The sequence below is a fragment of the Octopus sinensis genome, linkage group LG11, assembly GCF_006345805.1.
Source record: "Octopus sinensis linkage group LG11, ASM634580v1, whole genome shotgun sequence".
NCBI classification, from domain to species: domain Eukaryota; kingdom Metazoa; phylum Mollusca; class Cephalopoda; order Octopoda; family Octopodidae; genus Octopus; species Octopus sinensis.
The window spans coordinates 53,757,150-53,777,292 of NC_043007.1; the positions used below are offsets into that span (position 1 = coordinate 53,757,150).

The following is a 20,143-nucleotide window of genomic DNA, read 5'->3' on the forward strand; positions in this document are numbered from 1 at the left end:
GGGGAGAGTCATTTTCTTTTTGTGCCTTATAATTTAACACACTCACCAGTAAAATCTCCACTTATTTCTTATTTTTATTTTCCCAAAATTTTTGTTGCGTCTTGCAACCTTTTCAATAGTCTTGACTCTGTCCGTTATTTACACGGCAGTGTAAATAACGGACAGAGTCAAGACTATTGAAAAGGTTACAAGACGCAAGTGGAGATTTTACCGGTGACTGTGTTAAATTATAAGGCACAAAAACAAAATGACTCTCCTCAGACACAACAGAATATGCTTCAGCACACGAACTCACATAAAGAATCTTGCAAACCAAATCCAAAAATGAAATGAATTTTATTAGTTTCAGTTTATACACCAAAAGTTTTAATCCACACATTTTTATAAAGCGTTTCTATATTAAATTGGAAATTTAAGAAGAATATGTGGATTTGCATTTCAGTAGCATATAATTAGGCTACAAAAAAAAAAAAATTGAAAAGGTAAAATATGTGTATGTATACATATGATCAAAATATGGAGAAAAATATATAAAAAGCAAACCTATAAAATTAGCGATATTTAAATCTTACTAAATCAGACTTATTAAATTTTTTGTGACAAACAGACAATGCAACACCCACCAGTCTATGAAAGCTATTTACTACTAGATGTCATGTGGATTTCCATCTAGTTGGTACATAGTCAGTGCTGTATGTTCTGTCAGGTGAAATTTGGCAAGGTTTGCATGATGTTTTGATTTCTTTAAAGTGATTCACAGCAATATGTTGTGCTGAAAATTGAGATGAGTTGCACACTAGTTTTCTTCAGTTCCCACTTCTGGAACTTTTTTCTCAAGCCCAATTATAGACTGGGATTTATGAATCATCTTTAACCCCAGATTCTTCTATAATTCCATTAGTTCTATTTCCACAGCAGATGATTCCATGGCTTAAGACTTGAGAATTGGACATTGACTACATGAACCTTGAATAGGATTAGCAGAAAGATAAGATGGGTTTCATCTTCTGTCAAACCTAGGAAATCATCAAGCAGTCCTTGTAATTTATGTTTGTATTCTTCCAGTTTGTGGCCTTTTATTTCAGTATCTGAGATTGGGAAAGTGACCGGAATTTCTCTACAATATGTGTCACTGAAAATTTCTTATTTTACTCTGAGAGCTGAAAATTATCTGAGCAAGATAAAAAAAAATGTCCTTGCTCTGGAGTGCCAAGTTGAGAATTTGTAGATGATTATCAGTAATGAACATCAGATCTTGCATCCACTCATCATTTTCCAGTTGAAGGCAGAATCTTTTTTTATCTTCTTTGAGAAAAGTATTAATAGGCTCCACAAAATCTATAAACCTACTCTAGAAGCTACTTGTTGATAGCCACTTCACAATGAAGTATAAATACATATCACTGGGTCTATCTTCAAGCTCCATTTCTTCAATAAAATTTCTGAACTGTTGGTGGATTTCCCCATTTAAATTCACAATTTCAAGTACAGATTTCATTAGATTTTGATACTTGAAGTATCTGGCTATGAGGTATTCACAGTCAATAATACAACAAACAGGGAGAAACTCTGGAAAGCTGACACCACTTTTCATAAGTGCAATTAATCCAGTATTTTTCCTGATCACTGTAAGAGCACCATCTGTTGCAACAGTGACAAGTTTATTTAGTGGAACACCAGCATTTGTTAAAATCCTATCAAGTGTATTTTTTATGTCAATACCACAAGCTGTTTCTTTTAATTCCACTAAATCCATAATTCTTCTTCTTTCCCAGTTAACTCAGAAGAAACATAATAAACAGATACTGTTGGTTGTCTTGTATGTCAACTGATTCATCAATCACTAAATTGAAGGCAAGGGTATTTTTAAAATCATTTTGCATTTTGCATGCAACAACAGCACTGATCTGAGAGATATGCCTGTCGGTCTCCTTTGCCAAACTGCTACATTACAGAGACGTAAACACATCAACACTGGTGGTGGAGGAGGGGAAAAAACACAGACATAAAGACACACACACACACACACGTACATACACACACGTACACACACAATAGGCTTCTTTCAGTTTCTGTCTACCAAATCCACTCACAAGGCTTTGGTCAGCCCCAAGACTGCAAATAGAAGATGCCTGCCCAAGATGCCACACAGTGGAACTGAACTCAGAACCAAGTGGTTGGGAAGAAAGCTTCTTACCACACAGCCATGTCAAAATATAAACCCTTTCGATACCAACCCGGCTGAAACTACCTCTAGCTCTGTAGTACAAATGTCTTATTTTCATAAGTTTTGAATTAAAATCTTCCACCTAACCTTAGTCACAATTTATGTTTCTAACACTAGCTTAATGATAACTAAGTTATTTTACTAAATTCTTTGTTATATTTAAAATTAATTGAAAGAAACACAGAGCATCTCAAAATAAAAACGGTCATGAAAGGGTTAACATATATGGCTGTGGGAAGCAAAATTTTTTCACCATTGTATATCCAAGGGACTCACCAACTTTCTTTCGAAGAACAGTTAATTGGTATGTTTGTACAGAAGGAAGGCATACCATGAATCCCTGGTTGCCTTGAACGTACAGGTATAGGGTCCCAACTCATCAAAGAGGCATAACAGGAAAGAGGGGTCCTAGCTGTGCTATGGTTGGACCTGGGCAATGCCTACAACATGATACCACACAAGCTTATGGAAGTTGCATTAGAGAGACACCATGTATCTCAGAAGCTAAAATACTTCATGGGCTACTTCAGCAAGTTGAGACTGGCACAACTAGAAGCAGGGATAATTACAGGGTTAACTATCTCAGTATCACTCTTTGCATTAGCAATGGACATGTTGTTCAAGTCAGAAGAGAAAGAGTGCCTGGATCGTCTCAGCAAGAGAGGAGTAAGGCAACCACCTATCAGAGATTTATGAATGACCCCACAGTAACAAAAACAGAGCAGGAAGATAAGTGGAACTTGTGACATGAACATGAATGAGTTTCAAACCTGCAAAGTCCTAGTGGATGGTTTTGAAGAAAAGGAAAAGTCACCAACAAGTTCTGCTTCAAAATAGTGAGAAGTCTTGAGATGGTTTCTAACTACAGTCTAAAGGACACCAAATCCATCAAAGTTACCAGAGCAGTCCCAGGAAGCTATCTGGGAGCCATAGACAAGTCTGGATTACCAAGAAGTTTCAAACCTTACATTTATCAGCATGGGATTCACTAGCCCCTACTCATCTATGAAGTCCCCATGTCAGTAGCAGAGGGCTTGCAGCATGTGGGGAGTGGACACCTTCACAGATGATTGGGTTTGGCATGCAGTTTGAGCAGTATTGCACTGTATGAAAGCAGCAATAGGTTCAGTCTCCCATTCAGTTCCATAAGGGAGGAATTCACAGTGTCTCAGGTATGAGAACACTTCTAGTACAATTCCAGGGCCACCAAAGTGTCTGGTGCAAGAATTTCAGTTAGAACTGAGTGGAAGTGGAGGAAACTAAGGCAGTACAACTGGTAGTGGAGTGGTTGAAATGCAAAGTCCTCCATGTGAGTGTGGCACAGCTAGCAGAAAGGAAAAGTGGGAGCTGGTGCAACTATCAACAGAGGAAGAGTTAGGTGTGTAGTAGCAATGTGGAAATAGGGTGTTTAGATGAAGAGGGGGCAAGCAAAAGAGTGGAATGCAGAGGGGTGTCCATGATACTCTCCTTTGCCCTGCTAACCTGGATTTTAAAAAAATATCTGCATGTTCTCTGTGTCCCTGTCTAGGGTGTTTTCCTACATGTCCCCTGGAGAATATCCTAAGTAGTTTCTCCATGGAACTGAGGGAAGTATGCAACTGCTAGAGACATGATCAGGTCCTCAAGATCACTACTAAGGAAATCAACAACAACAAAAATGCCAGAAATACAACCAGAAGTGTAGCCATTGTCAAAGAGGGAAAGAAACCAATGAAGAGATCTAAGAACATCTTTGAGGGATTATTTTCCACCACATGGGACTGGGTGATGGAAGTTCATCTAGAAGAAACAGCTAAAGTGTCCCGCACATATCACACAGTCCTTGTTGAGACCAGATGTCATCTTGGTTTCCAAAACAACAAGTAGTTAGTCCTATTGGAGTTACTTGTGCCCTGGGATGAGAGGATGGAGGAGGCTCAAGAGAGGAAGAAAATCAAGAACCAGGAGTTAGTAGAGGATTCTGCAAGAATAAGAGGAGAAAGTGTTTTCCAAAGGAGGTTGCTCTGAATAAGACCTGTGGAACACTGGGTATTACAGAAGCTTTCAGAAAGAGAGCCATCAAGAACAATGAAGAGGCTGCTAAGAAAGTGTCTAGATGCCTCTGGCTGAAGAAGTGATCAGTGGGCTTAGTAGAATGCTGTTCGAACATAGGCCAATGTTTGATCAACCTAGGTTACCTGGATCAGAATGCATGCTGTAAAATTCAAAATTTCCAGTGACTCTTTGATACAATACTGTTGATGTGTCCAAGCATTGCATCTGTAGATATATGTTGAACCAGACATAATAGACAAAATAATTTCATTTATCTTCCAAGTTACTGTATCAGGCCAAATCCCACAATTATATTACATAAAAATTTAATTTTATTTATTTAACACTAAATAGCAGCAAGTAATATAAACAAATTATTTAAAATGCAAATTTTCAACACCTTTTTTATTAATTATTTCTAAATTATGGTAAATTTAGCACAAAAGAAAATTACTTTGTGGCATCTCATTCCCTTGGTGCTGTAAGCATATGTTTAATTTATTTAATGGTTAACTTGAGCTTGGTGAGACGGAGAAAATGTAAAACTGTTTACAAACTAAGCTGTGTTAATTAATAAATAAATGTCTGATAAATAAATATTGTACTTTGAGTAAGTTTGCACTGAGTTTATTGACTTGAAGAGTTCTTCATTCCATTTTTCATCTGGCTGCATATGTACTGGTAGGTAAGGCGCCATGCTTCTGCCATATCTTTGTTATAGCGGTCCTTCAAAACTTCTTTGAAGCTCCGGTTTAATGATGGCCACAATCTCTGGAAAACGGAAAGCAAAAAATAAAATGTACTCAAAATAATTTTATCACTGGACAATGATAAATACTGTGGAATAAGCTCTCACTATACTGGATTTTAGAATTAGGGATTGGATGAATCAATAAAAATTTTCTTACTTTACATTGGTCACTAAAGTTCAGAATAATATCATGTAATTCTTAAATGGCTAAGACATTGCTGAAGAATTTTCTTGAAAGTTTCAAAGGGAGATTCATTGAAATAGGTAGCTTGTCAAATACTCTGGGTATGTACAAAAATCTCAGAACACAACACTGGAAGTTAGTAAAATGACTGAATGTGTGTGTATATGTGTGAACTAAATCAATAGAGGTTAAGATTTAATAGTCTTAATTGTTGGAATCACATATTTGAGGCATTGGATGGGAATAAAAATAAGGAAACTCATCATCATGTGGTTATGTCATTGTCTATTTAGTTGTATTGATAAGATTATCAAGATCCAACATTTCTGGCAAAACTCAGAAAAAATGACATAGCTATTATATCTCTAATATGGATATACTTACTTAAAATTTCTGGACTAAATGAAATATGAATACAAACTATAATACTGAATACTATTGACCTTTCCTCCTCTTTGAACTCCTGATAGAGTTCACTTATCTGCTCTCCTATGCTACATGCTGTCTCCCCAATGTATGCTGTCTTGTTTCTGCACCATCCCTCAGTACAGTGTATTCTGAACATTGGCGAGAGCTCAAAGAAGAGGAAAGCTCATCAGATCTCTGCCAACATGCCCAATTAGAACACAGAGGCTCAGTTAATAACAAAAGTTAAGGTACAATCAACACATAGAACAGGCATAATACTTAGATTACAGAGGTTACATACATAGTAATAGACAGACCAAGCTTCAATAGAAAAAATGAATGGAACATTAACACTCCACCACTGCTACACAACACAACTACTAAAGACAATGGAAGGAAAAAAAGGATACAAATACAAACCCATATACACACACACAAAAGACGCACATACACACACCTAAGATGAAATGGAAAAAAAACCCCAGAGATATGTAAATAAATGAGAAGAAAACTAAATAAAGAGCATAGATACAAACAGTATAGTTAGCAAACCCATATACACACAAAACACATAGACATATGAGTGCGCACGTACGCATACACACACATATAAGGATACACACCATAGAAAGACAGAACAGGAGGAGATATGGGATAGAGAGTCGCTGAAGAGGTCAAAAGACAGAATAAGGATGAATAAATTCAAAGAGAAGAATGAATATATAGTATGTGTGTTTATTTATAGAAAAAATAATAAAATGACTATTCCAAAATATAACAATATCTGTTTCAAGACAGAATTTCACATCAGGAATCTTGCAAAACAAATACATAAACGCGTATGTATGTAGGTATATATATATATATATATAAGGTATACTAGCCATCTCAATATGGCAAACCACTAAGGGTGGGTGTTACTGTAGCTTGTAGCCCCAGGAGATCATCATCTCCAGCTGGCTTTAGGCACACTTTCTGTGCCCTTATGGTATTTGCAAAGGTTAGTATTTGAGATGGCTAGCATACCTTACATTGTCGTGCAGTTACTGTTTACATCCCGTTCAGAGATTTATTATTGCTTGCAGACAGTTTTTCGAAATCAGTGACGAAAAGTTACTGGAAAAACCATAAATAAGGATTTGCAAACGGTCTCCCTTCATCGAAAACCGGTGATTGCCGTACGCTGAAGACAGGCAAATACCTAGAACTGCAGTCCGTGCGTATCACTTAGGGTGACGAGAGAGGGATGACCTCCCTTTGCAAATACCATAAGGGCCTAAAGCCAGCTGGAGATGATGATCTCCTGGGGCTACAAGCTACAGTAACACCCACCCTTAGTGGTTAGCCATATTGAGATGGCTAGTATACCTTACATTGCCGTGCAGTTACTGTTTACATCTCGTTCAGAGATTTATTATTGCTATATATATATACATATATAATTAATTTGCGAAGGTGTCATTAATTCTATTTCTATCCAATGTAACTATTTTAAAAATGATAATAACAGAGTCAATGACACAGGCGATAGCAGGCCAAAAATAGCCGAGGGATTAAAATTAATCAAAGGACATACTACGTATGTCTACCTGTGTGTTTTGTCATTGATTCTGTTATTATCATTTTTTAAAAAGTTACATTGGATAGTAATAGAATTAATGACACCTTCGCAAATTAATTTTTGGTGAATCATTTATCTCGTAAATTGTATCGAGATTATTTTACACTGATGCCTGCTGTGATTTCGGCGCGAAACGAATCAGTTGCAGCACAGACTTCAAAACGATGTGTTGGGAATCTCTAATCATGGTAACACGTGCTGAAGAAGCTAAGGCTTATTTTGCCAGTGCAGAAACCGGTCCACATGAGTCCAGATACTTAAATGTATGTTAGTAGATTGTCTTAACCTGATTTTGCCTTCGTTTGATTTCTGTAGTTTTCATCATTGTATTTTTGGCGATTTAATAAAAGTTTTGACTGTTATTTCAAGCAGGTAAACATACTTAGTATGTCCTTTGATTAATTTTACATATATATATATATATATACATATATATATATATATATATATATATATAAAATATATAAATATATGCATATATACATGCATATATGTACATACCTACATATATATGTATATATACATGCATATATGGGTACAGGACATCAAAAAAATGTTGAACACAATGAGAAACGAAAACATAACAACAAAAACATAGAAACGAACTTTTTTCGAATAACGAGAAAAACAAACAGAGAAACGAGACATACAACAAAAAAAAATATTCCCCTTCTTCAGTTGTCCCTGTTTCATTACTCTGCATTTTGAAGGCAAGGACAAGATGGGACTTCGTTGAAACAGTCCTTCCCGCAAAGCAAATTAAATATAATTTGGGACTTTTTGCAGAGGGTGAAAGTGGTAACAAGAACAGGACAGTGAGAACAAAACAGTAAAAACAAAGGTGAGGGCTGTTAAGCCAAGATGATAGAATTATTATGAACGCTAGGAAGACGAGCTTATGAAGAAGACAGTATAAGAACGTTTTGTCTTTAAGAAGGTAGTGGTCAGAAAGATAGAAGCTCTTTCATCAAGTGTCAGCGACGAGAGAGTTGAGGAGGAGGAGTGAGAGAGAGAGGGAATGGTGAGGAGGAGAGGAGAAAAATAGGGAAGGGTGGGAGAGAAAACCAGAAAGGATGAAGAACAAGAGAGGGAGAGAGATGGACAGGGAAGAGATAGTAAAGATAGAAGAGTACGCATCATAATTATTAAGATAAAACTTACTTGGAAAAGGATGCGTGGCGTTCGCTCATATAATAATATAAATAATATATAAATATATGCATATATACATACATATATGTACATACCTACATATATAATTATATACACATGCATATATGGGTGCAGGACATCAAAAAAACGTTGAACACAATGAGAAACGAAAACATAAAAACAAAAACATAGAAACAAACTTTTTTGAACAACGAAAAAAACAACAAAATCATCATCATTATCGTTTAACGTCCACTTTCTATGCTGGCATCGGTTGGACAGTTTGACTGAGGACTGGCGAGCCAGATAGCTGCACCAGGCTCCAATCTGATTTGGCAAGGTTTCTACAGCTGGATGCCCTTCCTAACACCAACCGCTCTGAGAGTGTAGTGGGTTCTTTTATGTGCCACCTGCACAGGAGCCAGTCCAGCGGCACTGGCAACGACCTCACTCGAATGTTGTTTTTCACGTGTCAGTGGCACAAGTGCCAGTAAGGCGATGCTGGTAATGATGTGCTTGAATGGTGCTTTTTACATGCCACCGGCATGGGAGCCAGTCAGCAGCCCTGGCAACGATCACGCTCGGATGGTGTTCTTAGCGTTCCACTAGAATGGATGTCAGTCAGGCGGTGCTGTCATCAGCCACGTCAGTGAATTTGAATTTGATTTCACTTGCCTCAACAGGTCTTTGCAAGCAGAGTTTAGTGTTCAATGAGAGAAAGTTACACATAGTTAGGCTGGTTACACCACTGGCATAGGCCACGGGTTATGGTCTCACTTGGCTTGCTGGGTCTTCTCAAGCACAGCATATTTCCAAAGGTCTCGGTCACTAGTTATTGCCTTGGTGAGGCCTAAAGTTCGAAAGTCGTGCTTCACCACTTCGTTCCAGGTCTTCCTGAGTCTACCTCTTCCACAGATTCCCTCAACAGCTAGGGTGTGACACTTTTTCACACAGTTACCCTCATCCATTCTCACCACTTGATCATACCAGCACAGTCGTCTCTCTTGCACACCACATCTGATGCTTCTTAGGTGCAACTTTTCTCTCAAGGCACTTACACTTTGTCATGTATGCTCACTGACATTACACATTCAGCAGAACATACTGGCTTAATTCCTTGCAAGCTTATGCATGTCTTCAGCAGTCACAGCCCATGTTTTACTGCCATGTAGCATGGCTGTTCATTCACATGCATCATACAGTGTACCTTTTACACTGAGTGAGAGGCCCTTTGTCACCAGAAGAGGTAGGAGCTCTGAACTTTACCTAGGCTATTCTTATTCTAGCAGCTGCACTTTCAGAGCATCCACCCCAGCTACTGACTTGGTCACCTAGGTAATAGAAGCTGTCAACTACTTGTAATTTTTCTCCCTGGAATGAGGAAGAAGTTGTTCCCTGTACATTTTCAGTGTTTATTGCTCCTGAGCATCTGCCACATACAAAAACCATCTCCCCAGTTAGCCTTCCTTTGATATTGCTGCACCACTTATGTGTCCATAGCTTACACTGGGTGCATCTTATAGAGTTTCTACCTAGGCCTTTTCTACAGATCGAGCAGGGCCATCTACCTGAAGGGGTTTGTGGTTTGTCTGCTTTCCTACTTATTAAGACTTTGGTTTTAGCTAGGTTACTCTAAGGCACTTTGATTCTAATCCTTGCTTCCACACCTGAAACTTCTCCTCTAGTTCTGATAGTGACTCAGCAATTAAAGCAAGGTCATCAGCATAGAGGAACTCCCAGGTGCAACCTGTCTTGAATTCCTCCGTTAATGCCTGGAGGATTATGATAAATAGGAGGGGGCTGAGGACTGAACCTTGGTGGACCCCAACCTCTACCCTGAATTCTTCACTGTACTCGTTGCCAACCCTCACCTTACTGACAAGCATCCCTGTACATGGCTTGCACAGCTCTCACTAACCATTCATCAGTCCCAAGTTTCCTCATTGACAACCAGATAAGGGATCGGAGGACCCTATCGAAGGCTTTCTCCATGTCAATGAAAGCCAGGTACAGGAGTTTATCTTTGGCTAGGTATTTCTCCTACAGCTGTCTTACCAGAAATATAGCCTCAGTGGTGCTTTTCCCTGGCACAAACCCAAACTGCATCTCATCTAGACTGACCATTCTCCCTAATTAGTTGGGCTACAACCCTTTTCATGACTACCTGATCCAACAGCTTGATACCTCTGTAATTATTTGTATCTAAAGTGTCACCTTTTCCCTTGTAGCAGTTGATTATGGTGATGCTACACCAGTCATTGGGTATGAATCTTTCATGTATCACCTGGTTAACTATACGGGTGACTATGCTATAGCCAACACTGCCAGATATTTTGAGCATCTCTGCGGTGTGTTCTGATGGGCCAGGGGCTTTACTTGTCATCATACCCTTAATTGCTTTATCTACCAAGGCACTGTCAATTCAGATAGCTGGTCCCTCTTTTGGGTCAGTATTTGGCAGACTCCCTTTCTCCCATTCATTCTCTTTATTTAGCAACCTTTCATAGTGGTGTCTCCATACCTCTCTCTTTGCAGCCTCGTTTAATGCAAGTGAACCATCATCCATGCGAACACATTTCTCTCCTACCACATCACAATTCTCTCTCACACACTGTCTTGCAACACGAAATACATCAAGTCTTTGGTCCTCACGGTGCAGAACATTGGCAAATTTTTTCTTATCTGCTTCCCCTCTGGCTAAATAAACCTGTCTCCTAGCTTCCCTTCTGCCAGTCTGGTACCATTCCCTGCTACCACCATTCTTCCAATCCTTCCAAGCCTGTTTCTTTTCCCTAATAGCCCTGTCAACATTATTCCAGCACCACGTTATCTTGGGTCGAGAGGGGACTTTGCACCATCCACAGATCTGGTCAGTGGCCCTCAGCAGGTTATCCTGTAAAAACCTCCAGTTGTCTTCCACATCATATGATGTTATATCCCCCTCTATTTCGTCAAAGGCTTTGAGTAATACATCTCTGAATCGCTGTCCATTCACAGGATCTTTAAGCTTCCAGACCCTTCTCCATGTTTGGTATCCATTTAGCTCTGATCCTGAAGTCTCTAACTACTAATCTATGTTGTGGGATACATTCTTCACCTGGGAAGGTTTTGGCATTTATAAGCAGCCATCTTTCCCTTTTCCTGGTAAGGATGTAGTTAAATTGACTAGTGTGACTACCAGATTGGTAGGTGACTGTGGCTAGCAGGTTTCCTGAAGTTAGTATTGCAAACCATAAGGTCATTTGCATTGCAGAACCTCATTGCAAAAACCAAAACCATAGCCTCCATGTATGCCATGGAAGCCTCCTGCATGTTGTCCAACATGTCCATTGAAATCACCAGCCACAAAGAGAAGGTCCCTGTTATTCGTCAATGAGGTAGTCAGCAAGAGGTTGTCATAAAATCGATTTCTCTGTCCATCAGGCAGCCCCGGCTGAGGGGCATAGGCTGAGATAATGGTTGCTAACCCACAATGTAGCACTAATCTAATCTGAAGTATTCTAGCGCAGACTCTGACTACCTCGATTATCTTATCAACCCATTTCTCTGCAAGAAATATACCTATGCTCCCGACCCCGTCAGTGTTCCCTGCCCAGATCTTGTATCTATGTTCTTTGTCTGTGAGGAACCTAGCAGAACTTCCTCTCCACCTTACTTCTTGGATGCAGCACAAATCTACACATCTTCGTTCAAGAATCTCAACAATCTCACCAGACCTACCTTTCAGTGTGCCCACGTTGAGTGTGCCAACTCTGAGGGTGTGAGAGGTGTGGGTCCGTGTGACCCTGGGATGGGAGACAGCAGTATCATGTACCTGGAAAAGAAGCTTGCATTTGGCAGAATGCATAAACAAACAACAGCCTTCAACCTGCATACACTACACCATTGTGCGCTATATGATTTCAACCTTACATAGGTAAGTAGGGGTTGGGATGGCATTAAGCCTTTAGAAGTGTTCATGGGAGACAACCAAAGGATGTCAGAGGATAGGGACTTCTAGAACTGGTGGTGGTGGAGGGAGGATGGGTGCACCGTGAAACATCAATACTGGTATTAGAAATAACATATTAATAGTAGATAGAATTTTAAAATCTTACAATATTCGGTCAGCCAATCCATGACAAAATTAGAGAAATGACTAATAGACGATGTGACAAAAGTAAATAGATGAATGAATGAGTGACAATAGGGTATTCGTGTGAACTTATGTTTGTTTTTAAAACGGAACATGAAAACTAAAAGGGGATTATGATCTGCGTTGAAATAGAGGTGATGGATGTACTGAGGTGAAAAAAGACAAGATTTCTTATTTGAACAACATCTCTGGCTGGATTTGTATTCTTTTGGTGGGGTTACTGAAATGTAATAGGAATCCAAGAGAGCAAGTTTATATAGAGTGGGATGGTGGAGGAGGAGGTAAGTCATTGGAGAAGCAAATGGTTATCGAAACAGGGAGAGAGAGAGAGAGAGAGAGAGTGATTGGAGAAGCAAGTGGTTATCGAAACAGAGAGAGAGAGAGAGAGAGACAATGCCAGTGTTAGAACAGAACACGAAGGGGAGAGAGATAATTCTTTTGGGGTTTTTGCGAAACATAATTTTCATGAAACAACAAATTAATAGTAGATAGAATTAAAAAATCTTAGAATGTTCGTTCAGCCAATCTGTGACAAAATTAGAGAAATGACTAATAGACGATGTGACAAAAGTAAATAGATGAATGAATGAGTGACAATAGGGTATTCGTGTGAAGTAAGTTTGTTTTTAAGACGGAAGACGAAAACTATGTTTACAGAACCAAGAGGGGATTATGATCTGTGCTGAAATAGAGGTGACAGATGTACTGAGGTAAAAAAAGACAAGATTCCTTCATAGTAGGTGTGTCTTTGTGCATGTGTTTGTCTCCCACCATCACTTGACAACCAATGTTGGTGTATTTACATCCCTGTAACTTAGCAGTTCAGTAGAAGAGACTGATAGAATAAGTACCAGACTTTACAAAAAAATAAGTACTGGGATTGATAAGTTCAACTAAAATGGCCACAATCTAATGACTGAAACAGGTAAAAGATAAAGGATAAAACATATATACATATGTATGTATGTATATATTGGAGCACTGGGATATGTAACACACTGCCTAAATACCAATCTTGAGAAATTAAACTTCTTAAAATCAGAAAGGAGAAAGCTAATTCAAAGACTATAGATCCAAGCCATCATTGGAACTGTAAAAATATGTAAAACTTTCTAGAAGTTTATCATTTAAGTATGTATGAGCATGTCTAGATTTGCAAGTATATGTATGATAAGACATACATAAAACAAAACATACAAATCTGCACATATATATACATACAAGAATACCCTGTTGTTGATGTTGAAATTCCAATGAAGGAGCCTTGGATCTAGGTTAGAAACCAACTTTCTCTTTTGGCAAGAAATCTTCAAATAAAACCGAATAATAACATACGTACTTTATATGCATACATACATTGTGTGTGCCCAAGATGCTAAGTGCCATACAGTAGGACTGAACTCAAAACTACATAATTGAGAAGTGACTTTCTTGACCACATAGCCATAAGTCATATTTATATGTGTGTGTATATGCACAAGAGACAAATGCACAGGTACAAATACTTGATGTAAATGGATAATGATACATATTAATTGAAAAATTACCATCACCTAATGGTGAAGACACTTATGAGTAGAAGTAGAGTGTCAACAAAATGGAACTTGAATTATGTTAGCTTCACTAGACTTGAGAACATTAAGCATCATAAAGGAAGTGAAGCAAGGGTCAAATAAATGGAACTATATTCTATTGTAGAGTCATCAAATGCATGACAATATTAGAAAAGCAGCAATCCTGACTTTACATTCTAAGTTCAAATTCCACTGAGGTTGACTTTGTCTTTCATCCTTTCAGGGTCGATAAAATAATACCAGTTGAGCACTGGTGTTGATGTAATTAACTTACCCCATCTCTCAAAATTGCTGGCCTTGTGCCAAAATTTGAAACCAATATTGGAAAATGGAAGTTAGAACAACATTAATGATAGTGGTTATGACAACAATGATGAAAATGATGAGAAAGACACCAACACTGCTGCTGCTTGTAATAATTTGCCATAGATGAGTTTCAATCAAGCAGACCTGTGATCAACAGCATTCCATTTCATGATCAAAACATCTTCAACCATAGTGCATTGACAATTGCATAATCCAATGAATTATTTTCTAAGATAGTAGGGTATGTTTCAAGGAAGATTTTGTGGTTATATTTAACAAGCAAGTGACTATTATGTTTTAATAGTATTGGCAGTGGTGATGATGATGATGTAAAGTAAATAGTTAATTGTAAGTCATAAAGTAAACTTACCTTTAACATATGTGGTTTGATATTTTTGTATACATGTGCCTGTCCAATTCTAAATAATACATTATTTAGAAATTGTGAGTCATCTAAACTCTCTACAGCAGCTTCAAGACCTCGCATCACTGTTATTCCATGTCTTTGTAACATATCATTATCCACATCCCATTCCAATTCATTCTTTTCACTAATTTGAATGATTTTCGGGAAAAAGGTTTTCAACTCCTGGTCACTTTCAAAGAAACTGAAATTCAAATATTTAGTAAGAGATAATAATGGATAAATATCAGTAGAGACAGTAAGAGATGGATATTAATATCTATAACTCTATTTGGGCATTAATTTCAGAATCTTATAAAACCACTCTAATGCCCTAAAATAAGTGATACTAGATGAGAAATAACATCACAAGAATTCTCAAAGTCAATATTTAGGAAAATATTTCCAGTAAACCTAAGAGGCTCTAGTATTTAAATGCAGTATATAGTATCATTCTCAGTTCTGGTTGGATTAGGTGAAGTTCTTTAGAATTAGGTATGCTACAAAACAACAAGTGAAACAAATGTAAATTTTAACTCCAAAGCTATATGTCACTAGCTCTGTATCGTACCCATTCTGCCTCATCACTGGTAAGCTTAACTTCTGATTTGTTATCAACAAGAAGATACACAATAAATATAATGTAGATAAATTTTCAAGAGGTTTTGGTTATATTCCCAGTAGTAAGGTAAAATGAAGAGAGTATATCACCTAAATGCTTCACCTGGAGACAGCATAATTCTTGCAGTAGATATGAATTCACAGTCTACATGAAGGAAGGTAAATACCTTATCTGCTTGGCCATTTTGTTTCTAGAAAAGTAAGCATTAGTAATATGCTCTGATGAATCCACACCAGACATCAAAGATTATATCTAAAGCTTTTACCTGACTGATTTGTATGAAGTTCATCATCTACACATTCCAATCTGTGGTCCACAAATGTACTCAGCTTTTTCTATTATAACTTCAATGATTTCTGCTCCTCAAAGATAGCTGATCTTGTTGGAGCTGATCTTACTTCTAGTCAGATATTCCTAACTCACCTTTCTCTCTTCCTCCCATCAGCACCCATAGTCTGTCCACCCACTGGACCTTCACTAATGAATATATTCAGTGCCTCAACCTCAGAACATCAACTCTCAAATATTTCTTCAGTAACTGTTTTCCTCACAGCTTTAAACATGCAACTATTCAAAAGAAACATTAACTTTATCAATCTCACTGATCTCAGAAGCACCTAATTCCAGACTAAACTAATAAAAAATAAGTTGCACATAAGGGCTTAACAAACTGGATAACATCAACATTTTGTTCATTTCTTATTGAAAAAAAGGTTATCAAGCAATCCGTCATTGCATCATCATTGTCATCATTGTTTAATTTATGTTTTCCATGCTGGCATGGGTTGGATAGTTTGACATGGAGCTGTCCAGATTCCAATTGTCTGTTGTGGCATGGTTTCTATGGCTAGATGTCCTTCCTAACACCAATTACTTTACAGAGTGTGCTGGGTGCTTTATCTATGCCACTAACACAGATGCATTTACACAGCACTAACATAGGTGCATTTTATGTGGCATTGGAAGACAGCAACTTTACTTAGCTTCTCAAGTACAGCAAATCACCTTAACTCCTGGTCCCTTGTCATTTCCTCAGTGAGGCCCAACATCCAAAGATTCTTTTTCACTATTTTGCTCCATGTCTTCCTGGGTCTACCCCCTTCCACAGGTTTCCTCCACAATTATAACTCAGCACTTCTTTACACAGCTGTCTCCATTCAAATGCATCACATGACGAAATCAGCACAATCTTCCCTCTTGCATATAACATCTGATACCTCTTATAAGTTATGCGTACTTAGAGGAAGATATCTAACCCATTTTCCTCTTAAATTATTTACACTCTGTCATGCATGCACACTGATATTACCAATCCAGTGGAGCATGCTAGCTTCATTTCTTTCAAGCCTTCACAAGTCTTCTGTGGTCAAAGCTCATGTTTCACTGCCATGTAACATAGCTGTGTGTATACAGGCATCATACAACCTGCCTTTCACTCTGAGGGAGAGGATGCATAAACTATTACAGCATTGAAAAAGTGAAAGATATGGTACCTGAGATATTAACCTGACAAAGTAGTGTTGCTTATTTCAGTAGTAAGTGAAACATGAGCACTCAATTAGAATTAATTTTATTGCAGAATCTCTAAATTTCAAACCTAGATCAGTAATAGTAGTAGTTGTTGCTATTGATGTAGAGTACCTCAGTGAGCATGATGATCCTTATACTGTACTTATCTCTGTTCCTTATACTGTAAATTCTTGTGTTCTTTGAGATACTTTCTGTACTTAGTAAACTGATTGTGACTCATATCTCTAGGCATTCTTTAATTCCTTCTTAGGTTAGATATCTTCCTCTAAGTACGCATAACTTTTATCAACAAAAATCTCAAAATCATTCCAACAACCTAATCTTATTTAACAGCAACAAGAGACACTGAACATGTTGTCAAGGACATCTACAACTCCATGTTCTCCCCATTCATGATACTACACAGCTAAATAAAACCTTTCGCAGTTTTTACAAATGCTTGACCTCAAACTCCTCACTGTCAGTATTGTCAATATTTGTCAATATAGCCACATTACTGATATAATATTGTCATATAATACAACATAGAATCAGCACTTGAAAAGAGAAGATTAGCAAGAGAAAGACAGAGAAAATGAAGATCTGATTTTAGTCAAGGACAATTAGAAGTTAAACATGAAGCAGATCTCAGATGCCAAAATGAAAAGAAAGAGTAAGCAATTGCTAAAGAAGATAATATAAGGCACAGGAAATAGGAACAATGAGATTGAGAAGATGAAAATCATTGTACCAACAGAAGATAACACAATGCTGAAAGAATAAAAGTCAATTGGTCATCAAAAACATGTTACATAGAAAGAGTTTATAATTCAACATATAACAAGGAAAATGTTGAAAAAAATTATTGTGGAGATATGAATTTCCTGTGTCAGATTTGCATTACCAAGCATTTTCTGTCTGAACAACCTTCTGATAGCTACCTCAATAACATTGTAATGTAATTTTTCTCCTTGGGTAACAACTGTTATTTCCTATTTATTTACCCTTAGAAAGTATGAAAAATGGCTATTTCCTTCAAACTTTACTTTTGTTACATTTATTCAAACTGTAAAGAATCCCTCTCAACACATGGCTATGATATTCCCTCACTACTTTTGCTCATGAACAGAAATGCACATATGCTCAAGTGGTTATGGTCAAGCAACTGACAAGCAAATCTGTGGTATTTACTTCAGTAACACAGCACTGAATCTGTCTGAAATGTAATGGAAAATAGGTCAGTTTCAAAACATTGATGTTCCAATCACAAAAGCAAAGTTAGAAGTAATTTCCTTTGATTTCGAGATAGAAGCAAATATTTTGTAATGATTATCTGACCTACTCTCATCAATTTTTATACCAACATTAAATGAAAACCTTTCTCTTGATGACAGTATAATTTTTAACGCAACTCAAGTTATAGTGCTCAAGCGCACTGAACTAGAATGAGGGCTACCATGCAGCAGTCCAAAAAGAAAAAAAAGAAAACAGACAAACTTCGTAAATGCATGAAAATACCAGGGTGTTTGAGGGACCTTAACAGGATATATAACTGTCAAATTTTAATTAAAACTATATGAGAAGAAAGTTCACATCCAGAACTTTCAAATGATATATAATTTTCTTTGGAAAATATTTATTTTGACATGGAAATGATGAAGCAAACAGTGTCTTTTGGCATGTTAAAACTGTGCTTATCTCCACTGTCCAATGTACAGCATTCTATAGTGATACCTACTTGAAGCATTGCTGTTACTTCTGTCTCATATACATCAGAGTTTATCATATATGCCTGGGCAAGTTGGCAATCTTCAGGGTCACAACAGTTACAACTGAGAGTGGGCTCTTGGTGATGTTTACAAGTGGTAAAATTCTCCATATAGGGACGCAAGTTAAAAGTCTTCCTGAAATTGTGATTTATTGTGAAATGCCAATCTAAGACAGGAATTTCATGCCTACATTAGTTTTAACATCAAGGAAGAAGGGGGGAGAACCAAATTATTTTCTTAGGTATCTTTTATGATTCATAGTTTTACTTGAAAAGTTGCAATATATCTTATCTCTAAAAGCTATTAGCTAAGGTGTTGTTATAGTAGAGAGCTGCCTTATCAAGTATCTCTTTAGGAGAAGAGAGATTTGATATCCCATTACTAACATTAACTATCAGGTTTTAAACATTGTTGGGTGGGTGACAGAACTGTTTTCTTATGTAGGAGAGTTTCTCATTTCGCTTATGGTACAGTTTATGAGAGAGGAAGTTTAGATCAAGGGAAACATCTAATATATCAACTTTTGACAGATAAGTCATAACAGTGATTTTGAGGCATAAATTGACTAAAGATATCCATGAGTTTTATCCTAAATCTATCAAGAGTATGACTATTAAAGTAACAAGATATTTCCAACCCATCATCTCAGTATGGACCAACAGTGTTAAATGGGAACTAGGATTTCAGTGTTAGAGATACATATTCATATATGTGTGCGTGTGTGTGTGTATGTATATAAATACATGTGTATATATAATCAATAATATTAATACTCCAACTTGTTGTTTTTTTACATCTGTACCTGTGGTGTGTGTCACACTTACCTCAAAGGAAGAAGTGAGTGGCAAAGCAGGAGAGAGAAGGACAGAGAGGAAGTGAGAGAGAAAGAGAGTAAATGAAAGAGTGGTGACAGCATTTTGTGTTTTTAAATGTTTATTACATCGCAAGAAAATTTGATACATAGATACATACACACACTGTTAAATTAAAAGTGGGAGAGAGGAGGGACACAAAGAAAGTGAGAGAGACAGCAGATACATAGATTGAAAGAAAGTTGATACATAGATACATAGGCACATTGTTAAACCAAAGACAACTACAGCAAATATTGGATGTCACTTTCACTTTTCATTACCACATGAATGAGTTTGATTTCGGTTCGGATGTCCCGATCAGCAAAAACTCTTCTTCGAAGCTTGCCGAAAGCTGTTCCTGCACACTTCAGACGGTGTTAGATTTCATCGCTGAGGTCTACCTTTGCTGACAGATGGCTCCCAAGGTAGCAGAAATGGTTCACATTTTCCAGTGGAATTCCTGTACACTCATGGTGTACAGGGCAGTCATTATTCCAACCCTCCTTTTCGCATCCGAAACCTGGACCCCGTATAGTCACCACCTGAAAACGCTCGAGAAATTTCACCAACGCTGTCTTCGGAAGATCCTTAACA

At 37.5% G+C, this 20,143-nt stretch overlaps 1 protein-coding gene across 1 annotated transcript; it reads right to left on the reverse strand.

Moving 5' to 3' along the window:
• Window positions 1-2,395: 2,395 nt before the first annotated feature.
• Window positions 2,396-18,805, reverse strand: LOC115217643 (cytoglobin-1). Its single transcript, XM_029787394.2, has 4 exons — window positions 18,665-18,805; window positions 15,507-15,607; window positions 14,763-15,000; window positions 2,396-5,032 (listed from the first exon to the last, which is right to left on the reverse strand). The coding sequence occupies exons 1-4, from the start codon at window positions 18,803-18,805 to the stop codon at window positions 4,889-4,891; spliced, it is 624 nt and encodes a 207-aa protein (XP_029643254.1). The 3' UTR covers window positions 2,396-4,888.
• Between the last annotated feature and the right edge of the window lie 1,338 nt (window positions 18,806-20,143).